At 41.3% G+C, this 18,873-nt stretch overlaps 1 protein-coding gene and 1 long non-coding RNA gene across 23 annotated transcripts in view; one reads left to right on the top strand and one right to left on the bottom strand.

The window, feature by feature from the left end:
- LOC103161680 overlaps positions 1 to 18,873 on the bottom strand; it is a 97,267-nt gene that overhangs the window by 75,877 nt on the left and 2,517 nt on the right. For 18 of the 22 annotated variants that reach the window (XR_003482436.2, XR_004768573.1, XR_004768568.1 and 15 more), the window contains exons 2-5: positions 17,566 to 17,630; positions 13,674 to 13,863; positions 9,600 to 9,779; positions 6,125 to 6,285 (exon numbers count right to left, since the gene is read on the bottom strand). This is a non-coding gene — a long non-coding RNA (uncharacterized LOC103161680). Of the gene's footprint in view, positions 747 to 3,759; positions 4,796 to 6,124; positions 6,286 to 9,599; positions 9,780 to 13,673; positions 13,864 to 17,565; positions 17,631 to 18,873 lie in introns of those variants that run through there. The other 4 variants (XR_004768564.1, XR_004768567.1, XR_004768571.1 and 1 more) reach the window with 3 other exon arrangements.
- Positions 687 to 17,253, top strand: C1qtnf3 (C1q and TNF related 3). The gene is made up of 6 exons (XM_027401269.2): positions 687 to 989; positions 6,154 to 6,265; positions 8,689 to 8,843; positions 9,659 to 9,788; positions 13,612 to 13,711; positions 16,697 to 17,253. Exons 1-6 carry the CDS (start codon positions 687 to 689, stop codon positions 16,854 to 16,856), a joined length of 960 nt encoding a protein of 319 aa, XP_027257070.2. The 3' UTR covers positions 16,857 to 17,253.

An 18,873-nucleotide genomic window follows, 5' to 3' on the forward strand; every position in this document is an offset into this window, starting at 1 on the left:
AAAGGAGAAGAAAATCAAGTTTATTGTGGGGAAATATCTCAGCCAAAACTAGCCTTCACCTCTGAACTCAGACCAGTCTTTCCCAGTCAGCAGACTGCTGTCAACTGCTGGTATCTGGGAGGGAGAATGTGATGCTTGCAGTGGCCTAAAGTGGGAGAGAGCAGTCTGTAACTGTTGGGAGCGAGACCTCTCTCTGTTGACCTGAACGGCTTCCTGCTGTAACTGCAGGAACTGATACAGTGGAGCTGGATTTCCTGGCAAGCTCAAGGGTGGGTTTTTCCAAAAGTCATTTTAGACCACAAACGCACAGCCTTTCCACGTCTAATCATGAAAGCAAACCACTGGATGCATGGTCTCTGTTTCCAGCTGGTTGTGTACACTTTCTTCAGTCTTACACAAAAAAACATGCCAAGGTGTGACATTTATGAACCCCACCAACTGGACGCCGTGCGCACAGACTGTCTTGCCTGTGGTGCAGGAATGTGATGAATGGGGGCTGTTCTGTCTGGGAGGAGGGCTGCTGTCACTCTGGCATGACTGCAGCCTTATTTATTACACACCAAAAGTATAAAACCACCCAGCCGGCTGCAGCTCTCCTCTCCAGACCTGGCATTTGCCTGAGGCGACCACGGCACCTACAGCCCCCGACAGCTTCCCAGGGAGATTCTGTGGCTCTGTTGGGAGCCATGCTCAGGAGGCAGATCGTCTGGTGGCACCTGCTGGCTTTGCTTTTCCTCCCATTTTGCCTGTGTCAAGATGAATACATGGAGGTGAGCGGAAGAGCTAACAAAGCAGTGGCCAGGATAGTGCAGAGCCACCAGCAGACTGGCCGTAGCGGTTCCAGGAGGGAGAGAGTGAGAGAGCGGAGCCATGCTAAAACTGGGACTGTGGATAATAACACTTCTACAGACCTAAAACCCCTGAGACCAGATGAGCTTCCGCACCCTGAGGTAGAGGACCTAGCCCAGATCAACCCATTCTGGGGCCAGGTACTCTGAATTCTCTTCTAAGGATTTCTTTGCAAACCTACATGACTGTTGTTGCTGTTGTTTTAACTATGATTCTTAGGATCCGCGCTTGTAAGCAGTTTGCCGAACTGGTTGTGGGTGTCTCTGGGTTGTTCTGGGATCCAACAGGGACACCTAGTCATTGGCATGACGTGCTGCGACAGAGTGGCCATAGCACTGCCCCATCAGAACGGGCAGCAGAAGGAGTCTGCTTCTTTTTGTGTTGAGACTTGATTATTACTGTTATTGCTCTGTTGATGCTGAAAGAAGGGCTGACCCGTGTGGATCAATGCATTGCTGTAGATAATTATTTGCTGATTCCAAGAGAATTGGATTCTTTTAAATCCTCCCCAGCAGGGAGAAGCTGCCCTTTGCCTCTGCCAAAACCCACTTAAGCTTGCTTTACTTTGATTAGTGAATTTTCTGTAACATTTCCCTCTAGTGTTGTTTATTTGTTTTGTAGCAGTCTAGGTTGCTAAGCCTTCTTGTTTAGACATTTTTAAAAAAAAAACAGATTAGCTCATTAAAAGGAAAGGAAACAAAAAAGATTACATATCTAAATTACAAGCTCTTGAATAACTCAGTCTCCTAATGACAGAGCTTGGTTTATTTGTTGGAGCAGAAGCTCAGTATCTGAAGACATTTTCCTTAAGTCTTTTAGGTGACAAAGGAGTCACTAAAGGTTTTTTGTGGTGCAGGGAATTGCAAACCAGCAAACTTCAATTTAATCGAAAGCAGCAGAAACAGGGAGAAAGTCATTTGTACTTAGAGCCTAATTATGACAAATGCTAGTTAGCTGGAGTGGAGAAAAGGGTACTGTGGATATGTGATCTTTGAAGCAGTGCTCATTACCACAAGAACCGTGGACTGGATGCTTTGTAGAGCCCCTGAGACTTCTCACATGGTTGTGACCTACACCTCCCCACTGCCCTGCCACAGAGTGAGAAGGTTCTGCAGTTAGACAAGGACCCACACAGACTCAGCAGCAGAACTGGGATATGCCTGAGACATGTAACTGAACCACACAGTGCAGTTTCCAAGTCGGTCTGTGGGGTTTTGCCAGGTTGGGGGTGTAAACAGAATGCCTCTTCAGAAACTGCCTTCTGTCTAAAGGTGTTTGCTTCAGTGATCTTCACATAACTTTTTAACTAGCACCAACCAGGCCACTGAAATCCCAATTACAGTTTTGCTCCACTCCACATTCTAATCTTCTAGCCCTGGATTCCTGAAGCATCTTCAGATAAAGACCCACGTGGAGCTACCCAGGAGATTCAAAGCCAGTAGCATCTCAGAAGCTTTGGGTACCATTCCTCTACAAGTGGATACTGGTGCACAGACCAAATTTAGGGTCACAGTCTTCCTTCTCTCCCTACTTCCCCCATCCTCTTCTTTATACTAATTCTCCTTTCCCCCATCAATTCTGCCCCAAGCATTTCCCAGCTTTGACTTTTCCCAGGCTATAGGATGGGGACTGAGACCATAAACACACCCAAGCCTCTACTACCAACCTGCTCTGAAGTGCTCTATTAGGAAAAATATTGTCAATGTTTATTTGTTCATTCATTCATTTTTTTCAACCTTTTTATTTATTTTTAATTTTTTATTAAGTTTTAAAATGAGCATAAAAAGCAACAGGTTTCATTATGAGCATCACTGAACTTTACTCATATTCCATCAGTCTTTTTGTTAATTTCTTAACTAAGTTTGATTAAATTCTGTGCGGTAAACAAGGTCAACGTACAAGGAAAACTTGGAAAAAAAAAGAATAGTGTTGGTTACTGGCCTTAAAAAATTAGTGAAGAGAAGAGAGAAAAAGGTGGCTGTCCACAGCAGAGGACCAGTGAGCCCATTAGCAGCTGGGGAGTGGCTGGGTCCTTTGCAGTTAGAGGAGACTGCAGATGATCTGAGGGTCTGGAGCAAGGGGGAACTGAACTAGTGCAGGAGTTTAGGCTAAACTTTGCTCCTGAAAGCTCTGTCTGTGGTAGCAGGGCAGTGAGGTAGTAAGGTTTGTGGCTATAGTCCATGGTGGGTTGCAGCTGGGAGAGTTCTACATATCTATATTCTTTTCTGGCACTTTCTTTACCAAAGCCTCACTCCGCTTCCTTTTTTCCCTTCTCTCCCTACCTTCTTGTCTCTACAAGAAAAGAACTGTGGATTCTTTTTCTCCAGTCATTAATAGTAGAACTCAGTTTTGCAAAATGGGGAGAGCTTGTCTTACAGACACCCCTCTCCTCTTAACTGTTCAACTGCATGTTTCCAGTGTATAGCTACCTGATTTGGGAAGGAGGATGGTAAACTTAAGAGGCCATGGATAGAAACTTCCCATATGCAAAATCTTCCATGGTGAGAATAAAAAGTCTAAATCATATCCTGTCCAACTTCAGAGTCCATCAAAAGTCTCATGAGAGGGCTGGGGAAATGGCTCGGTCAGCCTGCTATGCAAGCATGGGACCCGAATTCACATTCCCAGCACTCACCTAAAAAGCCAGGTGTGGCTGTACACCTGTACACCTGAGACTGGCAGATCCCTGAAGTTCCTTGGCCAGCCTGCCTAGCTAGCACGGGCTTCTGGCTCAGTGACTCTATCTTGTGAAAAACTGGCGGAGGAAGAATACTAACACTCATCTCTGGTCCCCACACATGCACACTCATGAGCACACACTAGCAATATGCACAACATATTCTCTCTCTCCTCCTTCCCTTCCTCCCTCCCTCCCTCCCTCCCTCCCTCCCTCCCTCCCTCCCCCTCTTTCTCTCTCTCCCTCTTTCCTTGACTCCTTGCTGCATTATCATTGTTCCTCTGAACTCCACCTTGAAAGACAAAGTCGGATGAAAGAACAAGTGGTGAAACATCATAGGAGGGTCCCTGGGAGGCAGCCAACTAGGAGAACCAGGACTCTGTTGCCCTGGTGGCAGCTCTGTGCTCCCTGAGTTACCCCAGACAGCTTGCACATGCATCACTCATGCTTTTTGGCTTGGGAACTAAGAAACACCACCTCCTTGTGTTCAGATACTAGACATTTAGAAATGGAAGTATCAGGGCTATCTCTTGCCTGAGCTGGCTCAACAGGTAGAGGCGCTTGTTGTCAAGCCTGATGAACTTAACCCACAAGTTTGTCCTCTGAGTGTCACATGTGTGTTACATATTACAAGAAAGAAATAAATCTAATAAATTTATTTAAAATTTAAAAAGTTAAAGGTCTTTCAAAATTACTATTGAAAGTTAAACACAATAGTATCTTTGCTTGGAAAGGACCAACTCAGACTGATGTCTGGGAATGGTGACTTTCTAAGGCCCCATAGAACTGATCAGGGACACTGGTCCCAGTGCAGTGATTATTCTAGCAGTTTTAAGCATCTCAGTATTTCCATCTGTTCTTACACAACTCTTTCCCCCTTTCTCTATCCATGAAACCCATCATTGGCAAAGCTCTGGATTCCTGGGGCACAGAAGCTGTATTTCACATTAGCAAATCATCCCAGGAGATGAGGAACATACTTCTCAGATGTGCAGTAGGTGGGGTTGGCTGTGGGGCTTGATTTCCAAGTGTCTTCATTTCCAACCAAGTGTATTAGTTGATTTGTTTCCTTAGCTAATATTAATTTATACCTGTCTGTGATTGGTCTTGGCAGACTTAAAACTAAGAGATATCTCCAGCATATAGCTCTTGATCCCTCATCACTGGTTTCTGAGTGGTGGCAACAGAAGGCGTGGACCAGGGCAGGCTACTTAGTCCCTCAGTAGTTTTATGGAAAACTTTAGGGAAAAGGGAGGACGGTGACCAAGCCTGTAAGACCAACCAACAAAAGTATGGTGTAAATGTGTAGTAATGTGAACCCTTCATCCAGTTTTCTCCTTGGGGGATGTCTAGTGGCAGAGAAACCTGAAATGGTAAACTCTTCCCTCTTCTTTCTCTGCCTCGTGCCCCATCTTTGTCCTCTGTTCTGTCCACTCCAGTCCTCCCTCGTTTTCTTTTTTCACAATGAATCCCTTAGCAACAACGTCCTGTTTTCAAAACTGTTGAATTATAATTGGTGTCTAGGAAAGTTTCCACAAGTATTTTGCATGACACAATTAAAAGGCGAATTGCCAGTGCAGACAAGAATCCAGATTTTACATGTTCTGACTCTCCCAGCAGCCACTTCACCAGGTCTTCAGTTCATTCACAGCAAGAGTATACTTTAGAATTTTATTTTTGTATAAATAAGAATTTTTCTGGAAGCCACAGTTGAGCATACATAGTACCCATTTGTACTCATTAAATATTAGTTTGCACAGTAAGATAATCACTTTATGTTTAGAGGAGGAATGTGTAAAATGTTAAACACTTACAATGAAGTTAAAGTTGCTCAAGGTGTAAATAATAAAAATCGATTGGATGAATACAGTTAACAGCAATGTACTGAAATCTTGAAAACTGCCAAGAGAGCAGACTTTGAATGTATTCATCACGGGAAAGCAAGTACGGTAATGCATATGCGAATGAACTAGCCATTCGACAAGGATGTGCAGGCACGTCTCCAAACAGCTGTTGTATATAACTATATTTCTACTTTTCAGCTTACAAATAAATACATAAACGCACAGACTAGAGAATACTTTGTTTTCACAGCAATTTGTGTGCTTGAGAGGTTTGGGAAGGTGGAGTTACAGAGTTCTTGAGACCTCTAAGCCATTATTAGGAGTGTGGTGTTTAGTTGTTGTGCTGGAAGTTGTTGCTTGTTTGCTTTGAGGGATACTGTAGTCTAATTGTACCTGAGACTTCTGGGTAGTGTGTGAGAGAGAGAAGAGGCTTCCTTGTCCTCTTCTGAACGAGATTCTGCTTTTACTGTCATAGGCTTGCATGGGAAGATGCTGTCCAAGACAACCCCCCAACCCTCCCCATTGTCTGCACAGGCCCGCACTCACACCACCCCAAGGCACATCTGTGTAGAGCTCCTATTGCCTTTACCTTTGATCACCCACTGCCATAACTTCTTCCTAGCCCCAATTCCACACATATTCCCAATGTCCCACACTATTTTTTTCTTATGTGACTGTGACTTAAGTTAAACTTATCTAAGGGTGAAGGCCAGAGGGAGTGAAAAAGTTCATAGGTGCTCATAAATATCTTTACCTGAAGTTTCATTTTTCATCATTTTTAAGTCTCCACAAACGGGAGGACTGCCCCCAGACTGCAGCAAGTGTTGTCATGGAGATTATGGATTCCGTGGTTACCAAGGGCCCCCTGGGCCTCCAGGCCCTCCTGGCATTCCGGGTAAGGAAACACAGTTTGCACTGCAATTTCAACAATAGACTGTGTCAAAAAACAGATGTCAAGAGCAAATGCAAATACTTGAGGTTGACATATACTGAGTATGCATGGGAAATGCAAAGATAAAGAATCTGGCAGGGGAGTTGGGTTCATTAGGTCGGTTCAAGTGGAACACTACTCTATAGCATTTATTCTTTACACTACTCAGAATCCAAGATGCTTCAGATATGCATGCTGAGGCTCAAAGGAGGGGAGATTCTTCACTAGCCTGTGGATAGAGCTGCTTACTGAGAACTGAGACCCATCTTAGCATCTATATACTAGTCACCTTCTGCTACTATTGCAAATTCCTTATATAATCAAATTACATAGAGAAGAGGTTTATTTTGCTAATGGATCTGGAGTTTCTCCCATGGCTGGCTGAGACTACTTTTGGGCCTGTAGTTAGGCAGTACCTCATAATGGGGGAGCTGCGGTGAAGTAAAGCCACTCACCTCATGATAGCCAGGAAGTGAGAGAGTAGAAAAGACCAGGTTCCTACAACCTCCTTCAGACCATATGTCCTCAGTGACCTTTAACCTCCAAGTAGACCACACCCCTTGGTGTTTACACCACTTCCCAACAGCACCACATTGGAGAGCAAGCCTCTAACATGAGGGCTTTGGAGAGACATTTATCTAAACCACAGCAGTCAGTATTTCTGCCATAGTGTATTTTACACAACACACCATAACTTTATTTAAAAAGTATTAAATGAAGGCAGGTAGAAAGGAAAGCTTGCTGGATGTCACTTTGCCATCCAACGAGGGGTATGACTTCTTGTGTCATTTTAGGTTTAGGCTTTATTTATTTATTTATTTAATTTATTTGATTTCACTGATTTTCGTTGTCTCCAGTTGATTTCCATACCTCACTTGGACTCATGGACATGTTTTTGTACTCTGGAAGCATGTGACAGCAAAAAGAACCTCAGACGCCTTTAGAGCAGCAGTGCTCAACCTTCCTAATACTGTGACCCTTTAATATAGTTCCTCATGCTGTAAAGACCCCCAGCCTTAAAATTATTTTTATTGATATTGCATGAGTCATTGTGTTATTGTTATAAATTGTAATGAAAATATCTGATATTTCTGATGGTTTTAAGTGACCCCCTGTGAAAGGGTTGTTTGCCCCTCCAGAGGCGTCAGAGCCCAGAGGTTGAGACCCACTGCTCTAGATCCATGGTCAACCTCTGTGTTAGATTGTTACTCCAATGACGTGAGTGGGCAGAGAGTGGACCTTTCTACTTGTCCCCACCCCTAAGGAGTTCCTTCTACAAGAAGTCTGCTTGTGTTCCCTTACTTTCCCCCATTGATGTTAATAATTATCAATGTTGGATTAACTCTTTTGTACCTCTCATGTGAAACCAAAAATTATATATATATATATATATAATATATATATATATATATATATATATGCTTCCAAACCCTGTCCTATACATAGACCTATGTCATTGTCCACCAGAGGCCTCCATTCACACAGCCCATGATGGGAAGCAAATGATCTTTACACTTGTTGACCTCCTGTGATGCTACAGGGCAAGCTGGCTTTGGTTAAATGTTTCCCAATAAGAAGCATCTTTGTAACAGAACACTTTAATCTAACAGTCAAAGTTCATTGCTCTGGAAGCATTGCAAGTCTAATTTAGTGCCCTGTCAAAGATAACATACAAAGTGTAATGCAGAAGAGCCTGAAGGTTAGCAAATATGAAAAATAAGAAAAAGTTGCAGAGCCTGACCCTTGCTTTGAAAAATTAATTTCCTCCCTATTATAGAATTGCCTCAGATCTTTGGTAGAAGACTTGAAGGAGATGGAAAACATAGAACAATACAAAATCACCCATGTTTCATCCATTCAGGAAAAACTATATATAATTGTGGATAATAACTAGAATTAGTTTTTTTCTCTATGGAAATAACACATAAATACATAATGATTCAAACTAAAATAGTGCAATGCCATCCCTATTTACTTACAAACTTAACTAAAAAAATCACTTATGTTTATTGTAACTTAGGTCCTTTAAAATATTTTTATGAATATATAATGTAATAAGCTGTAGCCATCCTAGCACTGGTGGGTATTTTGTTTGCTAATCTGCACTGTTTCCAATGGTAATATGATGGTGAGTCTTCTACACAGTCTTTGATTCATTCCTTGCTTTAGAGAGAAACATGCTTTGGAGTCTCTGTCTCTAATGCTATTTCAGAGCCAGTAAAAGAGCACTCATTGGATGCTCTTTAAATGGCTGTGGTCAGGGTTGTTTTCATGATCTCCTCTTACAATTGAGTTTGAATATTTTTGAAGGAAGGAGCTGTGTTTGTCTAAAAATACACAGTGGTAGGAGTGAGACAGTTTTCTCATATGATTTCTGATTTTTAAAGGAAACCATGGAAACAATGGAAATAATGGTGCCACTGGCCATGAAGGGGCCAAAGGTGAGAAAGGAGACAAAGGAGACTTGGGGCCTCGAGGGGAGCGGGGACAGCATGGCCCCAAAGGAGAGAAAGGCTACCCAGGGGTGCCACCAGAACTGCAGGTAAGCCACCCTCTACATATCTCCAGGTGACTTCTAACGCTGTCTGAACATTAGGGACCAAAAAGGTTCCAATGAACAAGTCTTCACTCATCTTGGGGACACCTCAGTTTCACGTTGTTCCTCTCCATGAAAGGATGTTTGCATCAGGTCTGTTCTCAAACACAGCTTTGAGAGCATTCTTAGGAAAGGGTATTTATTGAGTGTGAAATCCAACTCTCTCATAGGACTAGCCATAAATATGAACTCATATCCTATTTTCGTGATGAGACAATGGGTTAGATAAGAGGGTTTTAACCAAGTTGCACTGAAACATTTAAACATACATACATGAATGGCTAAACATCTACTTATATTTTATTTGCTAATTTGTGTTGCCTACTGTTTTAGTTTTAAAATTTTTTTGTGTTGCCTACTTTTAATTAATGTATGAAAAGACATTTCCCTAGGTTAACAAAATTAAGAAGTTGCTTAATTGTCAGTTTCTCTAATCATGTAATATACAAACATACATTTAATATTACAGCCTGAGAACTTCATGCAAATTTTTACAGTTTTACTTGATAACAGAATTTTAATATTAAAAAACATATCTTTTAAGGACTAGGAGTTTTTAAACTATGTTCAGAACTGTTAATGCAGACTAATATCTATATGACATAAAACACATTAAATTATTGTAATTTATTTACTTATTTGTCTATTGTTTGGTATTTACATTCAAGCTTTCCATCACAAATAATGTTGCAATAAAATTACCTGTACGAGGACTTTTTTCTTTAAGACAAATTTGGACTGATCACCAGCTTTCTCCTTAGATTGCATTCATGGCTTCTCTAGCAACACACTTCAGCAATCAGAACAGTGGCATCATTTTCAGCAGTGTTGAGACCAACATTGGAAACTTCTTTGATGTCATGACTGGTAGATTTGGGGCTCCTGTATCAGGTGAGATGCAAATATCAATGAATGAAACCATTAAAAAGAGAAAGGAGGGAAAGAAGAAGAGGTGGGGTTTGTTTTGCAGGAGGAGTGTGGAAGTGTTTGGAACTTCAGATTAGAAAGGCCCTAGACTACTGTGAGCAGACCTTAGTGGAAGTTTCTGGTGGCAGTTTGGAAGGCCAGAGTGCCCACAGGAATGTAGACTGCACAGGGTGGGGGTGGGGCAGTTAAAGGGGTTCTTGATCCAATATGGCCACCAGTGGAAGGGTTTTCCCAGGGTCAGCCTCAAAGGCACATAAAGGCTTCTACAGCTGTGGTGCAAGGTGGGCCAGCCTATGTTTTGAGCTGGCAGTAGGAGTTGGCAGTATCATTCTTATGATATTGATCTTGCAGACATTAATGATGTTAAGAGTCATTAGGACATAGAGTCTTTTGCAGTCTGGTACCAAGTGTCTAGAGGGCCTCTGAGCCATCCAATGTGTTCAGGGTCAGAGCCCCTACAAAGAGGACTTGAGAGGCTGCTTTGTGAAGGCATGAAGGTAAAGCTCAAGTTGCAATGGCTTTCCCAGAATGTTGGAGATGCTCAACTTTCAACAACAGTTGTGGTTTTCCGGCAAGGACCTGCAGTCTTAGAGTGGATCTGCCCAAAGAGAGAAGCTATCTATGCTACAGGTGGCTGAGCTGGAAAGGTGGGGCAGCTGAAGCCCTTCAGAGGCAGATAATTCTGCCACAGACCCCAGATCCCTGCCTGGGAGCTGTAGGGTTAGGGCTTGCCCTAGTAGGGTTTGGTTTTGCTCCCCTTACTGCCTTTTAGAATGGGAATATTTACTCTGTGTCATTATGTTGGAAGTATGCAACTCAGTTTTGACCTGTGTAGAGAGCCACAGTTAAGAGAATACTTTGATTCTAGAAAAGAATTCTTTGCACTTGTGATGACAGTTGGGGCTATTAAGAACACTGGAGACTTTAAAAGTCTTAGTAAATGCATTTTGTATTATAAGACAGCCATGAGGCCGTGGAGGCCTGAGACAGAATGTGGAGAGTGAACATGAAATGTCTCCTGGAAGGCCATGTTTGAACACTTGGTCCTCAGATGCTGGCACTGTTTGCAAGGTTGTGAAACCTTTAGGGAGTGGGGTGTGGGAAGGGGTGGCTGGAGGATGTAGGTCACTAAGGCCAGGCCTTGAGGCTTGAGTCTGAGCCCATGTCCTGTCTGTCCTCTGCTTTCTGATGGCACTGCATCATGTCATGCTGGCGATGTCACAACTTCTCTGCCATGATAGACTGCATTCCTCTTAACATGAGGAATAATAATGAGTCAAAATTATCCTTTCTTCCCTTGCATTGCTTCTTTTCAGGTATTTGGTCACAACTATTGGGAAAATAATTAATATAACCATGATATCCCAATGTCCCAGCTTTTAGTTCCTTCTCTTGTCTGGCTATTTGAACCCAGGTTCTTGAATTCTTTTTTAGAAACGTGCCACTTGCTTTACTGGTACATATTTGGCAATATCATCCCTCATCTAGTATATAGAGACATGTCCTTTTCCCAATAGTCATCCATTGGATAATGTTTGATGTTCTTTCTACTTTTAAGAAGTAGCTGATGACTGAACTGGCTTCTCCTAGATCAGCTATTTGCAGGAGACTGTTAGCAAAGGACCCAGGCAACCTTGAACGTGTGGCATTTCAGTGCCTCTTTTTGCTGCCAGGGGACTGACTGATTTTGTTCTTTGTGTTTATTCTTCTCTCATACAATACATGACAACTGCAGCTTTTCTCCATCCACTCCTTGAAGTCCCCTGTCCCAGGCCCCTAGATCACCACTCCTCCATTTCCCTTCAGAAAAGAGCAGGCCTCCGGGGGATACCAACAGAACAAGGCATAACAAGATACTTATGCAGGGCTCTTCTGTGTATTTATCCTGTGTGGTCACAGTTCCTTTGCCTCCCCATACTTCCTGAGGAAGACTTTGGAGGCAGCCTTGAAGCTCCCTGGCTTTCAGCAGCCTGTTATTCCTGGCAAATCCTGATATTGGCCACTACAAAAAAGGCCACCTTGGCCTTCTAGGGTTTTTTTTTTCCTAGCAAACTGCTCCATTAGGCCTGATCCCAGGACTGTCTTTCAGCACTTGAGAGTGGCCTTTCTCCATCAGGGAGTATGTTTTTCCTGGCATGGTTGAGATCTACTTTCCCCTGCTCCTAGAAGCCCTGTCCAGCTTCCTGCTGCTTTGGGCAGCACCTTGACATACTTGAGATGTATCGATTTTCTTCAGAGTCCTAGTTTTCCATAAATTTGACAGTTTTTCAATTTCTGGTATTGAGTTTTCTTTCTTTGTTACCCTCCATGGTATATACAGGGGAAAATATTCTAATGGATGCAGTGGCCATGTTAAACTTACACATAAGCTTCTAATGTGTGCTTTGGTTTATTTCACCCTGTTTAAATAAGAAATGGCCTAACGCATGCAACTGCAGGGACAATCTGTTTATCATGCTTCGGTCAGCGTCAATTTTGTGATTTTCTGCTCTGGGGGCTTTAAGTTTCCTGTAAAAATTTTTGCAGATTGTGATGTGTCACAGATGAGTGCCTAGCTATCTTGGGTCAATGGTCCCACTGAATTCAATGACTATATAATTAAATGACTTTTGAGCTCTTTTGGTGGGACACCATTCTGATAGTTAACTTATAATTCGTCTTACCTCCCATTTCCTTGCAGAGAGAGCCCATGTGCACATGGTACAGGTTCACTTCTGCAATTCTAATTCTAAGAGTTTCACTTTTTACCATCTTGTTTCTTGGTCTGCTCTTTCTAAAGTGTTTCTGACATCTATTTTTATTTATAGTGTCATTTTTAAAGGAAGACTAAGGTATTTTCCTGTCATTTTGATTATAAATTTACTTTCTGGAGGCATTGGAAATTGTTATGTTGTCTAAAATTAAATCCTATAAAATGTAAAACACTAGACCATGTACAAACTATTTCTTGCAGTCCTATAATTTTCATCTGTCTTTGCTTTTCCTCTATGAACCCATCTCTAGGTATTTGAATGGGTATCTCTGATTGCCATCAAATATGCCTGCCCAACACTTAACAAAGCATGATTGTTCTGTGGCTTGGCTCAGCATCAGAGGGAAACTTATAGCTGATATCTTCATAAAAAAGAAATATGAATGGTCCATTGTGTCTTCAGTTTTTTCTTGTAGATATTTCTGTTTTTTTTTCTCTTGTATAGCTAGCAGTTCAAAAACCGTAATGTGGAAATCAGTAAGAATATTCTTTTAGTAACAAGGTGTTGTGGCAGTTAAAGTTGAATATTTTTATTAAAACTTCACTGATTTACAATGGGTCACATGAGAAATGACCCAAACTGTTTCTTTAGAACTATGAAACATTTACTTGTATGCTAATATTTCACCATCTTGGTTACATTTGGATAATGCAGTTGTCCATTTTAAGTTCACGTTTGCCTAATTTTAGTAATATTTTGTAATCTTACTATGTATAGACAGGAAATACACTGAGTTGAAAATAATCAAAGTGCTGGGTGGTGGCGCACGCCTTTAGTCCCAGCACTTGGGAGGCAGATGTCAGCCTGGTCTACAAAGCAAGTTCCAGGACAGCCAGGACTTTTACACAGAGAAACCCTGTCTTGAAAAACCAATAAAAAACAAATCAAAGCATTTTTAAGACAAGCAAATGAGAGAATATTCATATGAACGGGCCATGAAACCACATAATACACAGAATACAAAAAGCCTTGTGTGAAATCACTTGACTCAATGTCTGTGTATGAGTGAATGAGGAAATCCTTGTCCTTTCCAGGTGTGTATTTCTTCACCTTCAGCATGATGAAGCATGAGGACGTAGAGGAGGTGTATGTGTACCTTATGCACAATGGCAACACAGTCTTCAGCATGTACAGGTGCGTTATGTCTTCTGTCACAGGTCTCCCAAGTGCTTTCTTCACTTGAACAGAGGAAGTCCAAGGACAGTGAAGAGTTTAGGGGTTAACAGAGCCTAACATAGCAGTTTTGTTCTCCACGAGAATCCCGCTATGTGGTCAGGTTATCCCTCCTGTTTGAGAAGAACAGTAATGAACTTATCAAGTAGATAAGGGACTGTGGGCAAATGACTAGCAGCACTCCTCTTAGCCAGAATTCATATCTTTCTTTAACTTCTTAATTCCCTGTCTATTTGGTTTCTTCTGCTTTCCTACTCCCCCTTGCCTGAAGCCTGCCACTATTAGCAGTGTTGACAGCCTGCACTGGCTGACTGAGGAGGTTAGAGTAGGTCCTTTTCTTTACACTGTGCCTTACTTTGACACTTACCACCCTGGCCCCAGAGCTCCTTGAGGTGAATGTTTTAGAAAGTACTACATCATGCTCTGCTGTTAGGACAGACAGAGAACTAGCACCCTGTCTGGGAAAACCCTTTTTGCTCTGATTTTTCAAAACTCTGTGATTTTTATCACTTGTCATGGTTGCTGTGTTCTTCTAGAGTCTGACCTCAGTCAAAGCAGGTAACATTGTTGTCAGAGATTCAGAACCCAGTGGTTCAGACACACCAGAACCTTGAGCAATCCAGGGCAAGAGTTCCAGGATGGGGAAGTAGGGTGGCAGGTAGGGTAGAAGAGAGCATTGTAAAGTGGTGGAGGTGGGGCTGTTCTTCCTGCTTGGTTTTCATTTTTATTTTTCAGGGATGCTGTCTGATGAAGTGGCTCAGACATCTATAAAGCTGACTCCTAAATTCTCACTGGTCATGGTCATTTCCAGAGTCAGAAGAAGCAAAGAACACACTGTGAACATTTTAATTTGGCATTTTATTCAATGAATCCCAGTCCTCCCTAACAAACCTGAGGGCAGCAAGGAACTAGTACAGGAACTAGTACAAGGAACTAGGAGGGCATTCACTACTTTTCCCATCTCTGTGACCGACCGTCACTTGATTCATTGAGAGGACTCATCCCACCACAGCAGGGATGGCAGGAAAGAGTTCCATGTAGGAGCTGTTTGTGGCAGGGCTCCTCACACCTTAGTGGCCCAGGCACATGGAAAGCCAAGTAAGAGGATCTAGAGAGAACAGGCACTCAAGGGAACACTGTTACAACCTACAAGGATTCCACAACCTCCAAAAACATTCTACTACCTGGGGACCAACTGTTCAAACAAACGGGCTGGTGGGGACATTTTCTATCAAATCCATAACAAGGAGAGAATGAATTCTGGTGAACAGCCTGCCCTTTCCAGGCCCCTCATTTCCAAACGGCCAGCCAGCTCATCCTCCTTCCATAGAACACACTTCTTTGTCTTGGTCATCAAGGGAGAGAGACTAAACCAGTTCAAACTTAGAGCTCAGAGATGAAAGGTCCTTTCATAAGTCAGCTTCTGATTCTGTCCTTTGAAGGGTCTTCTTTGTCTACTTTTCTCCATGGTCATATCCAAAGGGTAAACAGTCTGTCTTAAGGCATTTTCATGTTCCACTTCCTGCTGGTGGAAATCTGAGAACTAAACCAAATATCTCAAGTCTTTCTAACCCAGTCTGGGTCTTTGGCAACAGTTTACTTAGAATATATAAGGTGTCTGCTCTGTTTGCTTGAAGTCAGTGACATATTAGTGAATCATATCCAGTACACTTTCTGGACAGTTAGCCTGTTACACTTCTGACTCTTGGTTGTTTTGTCCTTTTCTAAATGCAGTCATTATTACCAAGAGACATTTTACAATAGTACATTTTGGTTATAAAGGCAACATATTCTATCTATGAAATAAGTGGAGTGTGACTCTGAGTGAAAGTTCCAAATGGGAACTCATCAGCTCTGTCCTAGCTCTTCAGGTATAAAAATACCATTTATTTTTAATTATTATTAGTTTGTTTTTCAACCTTGTTAGAGTCTTGATTGTTTGGACTCTATTTATCTTTAAAGTATATCTGTTCTCCAAACTCATCTTTTTAAAGAAACATCTTGTAAAAGCTGCAAAGAGTATTTACCTCTTTTGAATCCTTGCTTAGGCGGTGAGTGTATATAGAGTTTATGTTACCATGATTTTTCCAAATCTTTCCAAGCATAACATGGTGTCTCAGTTACTGTTCTATTGCTGTGGAGAGACACCATGATCTTGGCAACTTATAAAAAAAGCATTTAAGTGGGGGCTTTCTTATAGTTTCAGAGGCTAATATCATGAATATCATGGTGGTGAGGATGGCAGCGGACATTGTGGTGCTGGAGCAGTAGCTGAGAGCTACCATCCTGATCCACATGTTGATAAGACAATGCCCCAATGACACACCTCTTCTAACAAAGCCACACCTTCCTAAACAGTACACCAACTGGGGACTAAGTATTTAAATACATGAATCTATAGGGGTCATTCTCATTCCAACACACACACATCAGTCTTTATCTTTTCAGCTCATAGTATATATTTCCACATTGCTCCTGCCTGGCTGTTAGCAAGCTTATTTTCATTTTGGTTGTTGACAGTACCTTCCTTGAATACCAAATTCCAGGTTGGTGAGAAGAAAATAAGCCCTTGTAAAAATAGAAAGGTTGAAAGATAGTAGAGCTTTCCTTCTTCCTTATAGAACAGTCTGGGGAAGTCTGGTAAGATAATCCTGGGTGTATGTTTCCTGTCTAAGTAGGGGTAAGAGAGCTCTCTTCTACATAGTAATGGTCAAGACCACAGATGTTACAAATGTCTTTCAAGGCCACTGTAGCAATTGTTGTTAATGTCCTAAGTAAGTTTAATTGGACAGTTCTAGAAGTGTCTCATGCTATTCCCACTTGCATGCCATTTAGAGAACTTAATACATGGCTATACCTAAGGCATAGGAGAAGGTAGGGACAGAATATGCTCAAGATCTAGGTTGGCACGGTAAAGACTAAGTAGTGTGTTCCTCTTTCTTCCAGCTATGAAACAAAGGGGAAATCAGATACATCCAGCAACCATGCAGTGCTCAAACTGGCCAAAGGGGATGAAGTCTGGCTGCGAATGGGCAATGGTGCCCTCCATGGGGACCACCAGCGCTTCTCCACCTTCGCAGGCTTCCTGCTCTTTGAAACTAAGTGACAGGAAGGATAGGATAACTCCACTTGAGGGGAAACTTGTAGCTGAGCTAGGAGTGTTATGAATGGAGTGATATTGAATTGGGGGTTCTATATGGAGCATTTAACTGTTGTATTGGTCACACTGCTACTAGTCCTACTGGTATACCAATAATGCTGGATGAATCAGAAAAACAGACCACAAGGTAACCTTCCGAGATGACCTTGGGAAATAGTCAGCATCTTCATCACTCTTCCCTACATGTCTGACTGAAGGAATTGTCACCTGATGCAGGTTGGAAATAAGTGTTCACCTCAAAAAAGCATATGCAAAGAGTTTTGGTGCTATTTTAGATGTAGTATCAACTTTGGAGTCAACCAAGTTCTAGTTCATTGTTCTTCACAATATTTTAGAGAACAACCTGATTATGACAGGGCTAGAGCAAGAATAAGGATACTTAGCAGAATTGATCTAGAGAAACACTTGTAAAGTCTAGACTGGGAAATAGCATTTGGTTTAGTGGAATTGTGTTCTTACATTCATGAATAAACTATAAGAAAGTTTTAGTCATTTCAGATAACTTTTAAAAATTAAAATATTTGCAATGCCCACAAATAATTGGCTCCTCATTAAAAACATAAACATGTAAATTAATACTGAGCTCTAATGGCTTAGATTTTTCAGATTTAAATTTCCTCAAAATTCAGAACTGGGTTTATCACATCTGGCTTACCAGATCTTCTCTTTGCCAATGCATCACTTGGACTGCAGTAGGCTCTCTTGATTCTGCACAACCACCTGAAGTAAGATTAAGCTGATATGGTACAGATGCTCTCACATTTTTTAAATTTGAGAACTATTCCAAAACGTTTATATTTTATATATACCATGTTATGGTGAAGGACTTGTGAACATAATTATATACAGGCAGACTAACAGATGCAAAGTATAAGTGTATTCCATTCAAGAGACACATAATAACACAGCAAATATTTGCAATGAAAGTGATATTATTTTCTTTATTATCATACTTGACTAACATCCACAAAGAAGTTTTAATATGCCACAGTGTTATAGAAGGTGCTAGTTGGTTTTTGTCTAGCTTTCTCCACCCCAAAATTTATCAAAAAGGATTAAATTTGTCATCAAAACACCTTCAGAGAATGTGCCATAAGCTAGCACTGACAGAAAGTACCACATATACAGAAATATACATACATGTGTGTATATTATGTATTGTTGAGGCTCAAGCCCAGGCCTTGTACATGCTAGGTATGTGCTCTTCTACTGAGCTACATCTTCAGTACCCAATCTTGTTTCATTGAAGAATCACTGCAATGTGTTTACCCTAGTATTAAATCATATTTAAAATTCACCAGTGAGATTCTTACCTGAAAATATCATATAACCAATTCTCATTAAAGTAATGAGCCCTTAATTTATTTTCTACAGCAATTTAAACATACACATAGGCATTTAAACCACAGATTTCCTTCAAGTTATCACCCTATTTGCTAGAGGCAATGAAAGTCAAGGAGGGCTGTCCTATTGGCTAATTCATTGTCTTCCATGTTCAGTCCAACCTTTGACCCTTTACTTTTCACCCACAAACTTGTTTAAACTCTTCTTGACTCTGCATATAATACTCCTTTAAAGTGGATAGTTATTTGCCAGCATCAGAAGATATTTTTTTGATTTAGTGTGCACTTCAACGCCCAGAGCTATGGGGGTCACAAGGTTAAGGTTTATTGTGATCAAATGCCACAGACATTTCACAGAAGTATCAAAGATATTGAACTGTTACATAACGACCAAAGAAATTTCTTACTGAAGATTATCCACTACCTACTAAGTGTCTTGGAGGAAAATTCTGGCATAGCTTTAGATGAAACTGTAGCAAAAAATACATAAGCAATATGTGGAAATAAACATACTTTTTGGTGGCCCCTTTGTTTTTTTAATTGTTGTTAAGTACAATTGTCATACAATTGCAAATCATGTGGTTGATGTAAAGTAAAATATTTTCCTGGCACTGTTAACA

This window comes from Cricetulus griseus, chromosome 2, assembly GCF_003668045.3.
Source record: "Cricetulus griseus strain 17A/GY chromosome 2, alternate assembly CriGri-PICRH-1.0, whole genome shotgun sequence".
Classification (NCBI taxonomy): domain Eukaryota; kingdom Metazoa; phylum Chordata; class Mammalia; order Rodentia; family Cricetidae; genus Cricetulus; species Cricetulus griseus.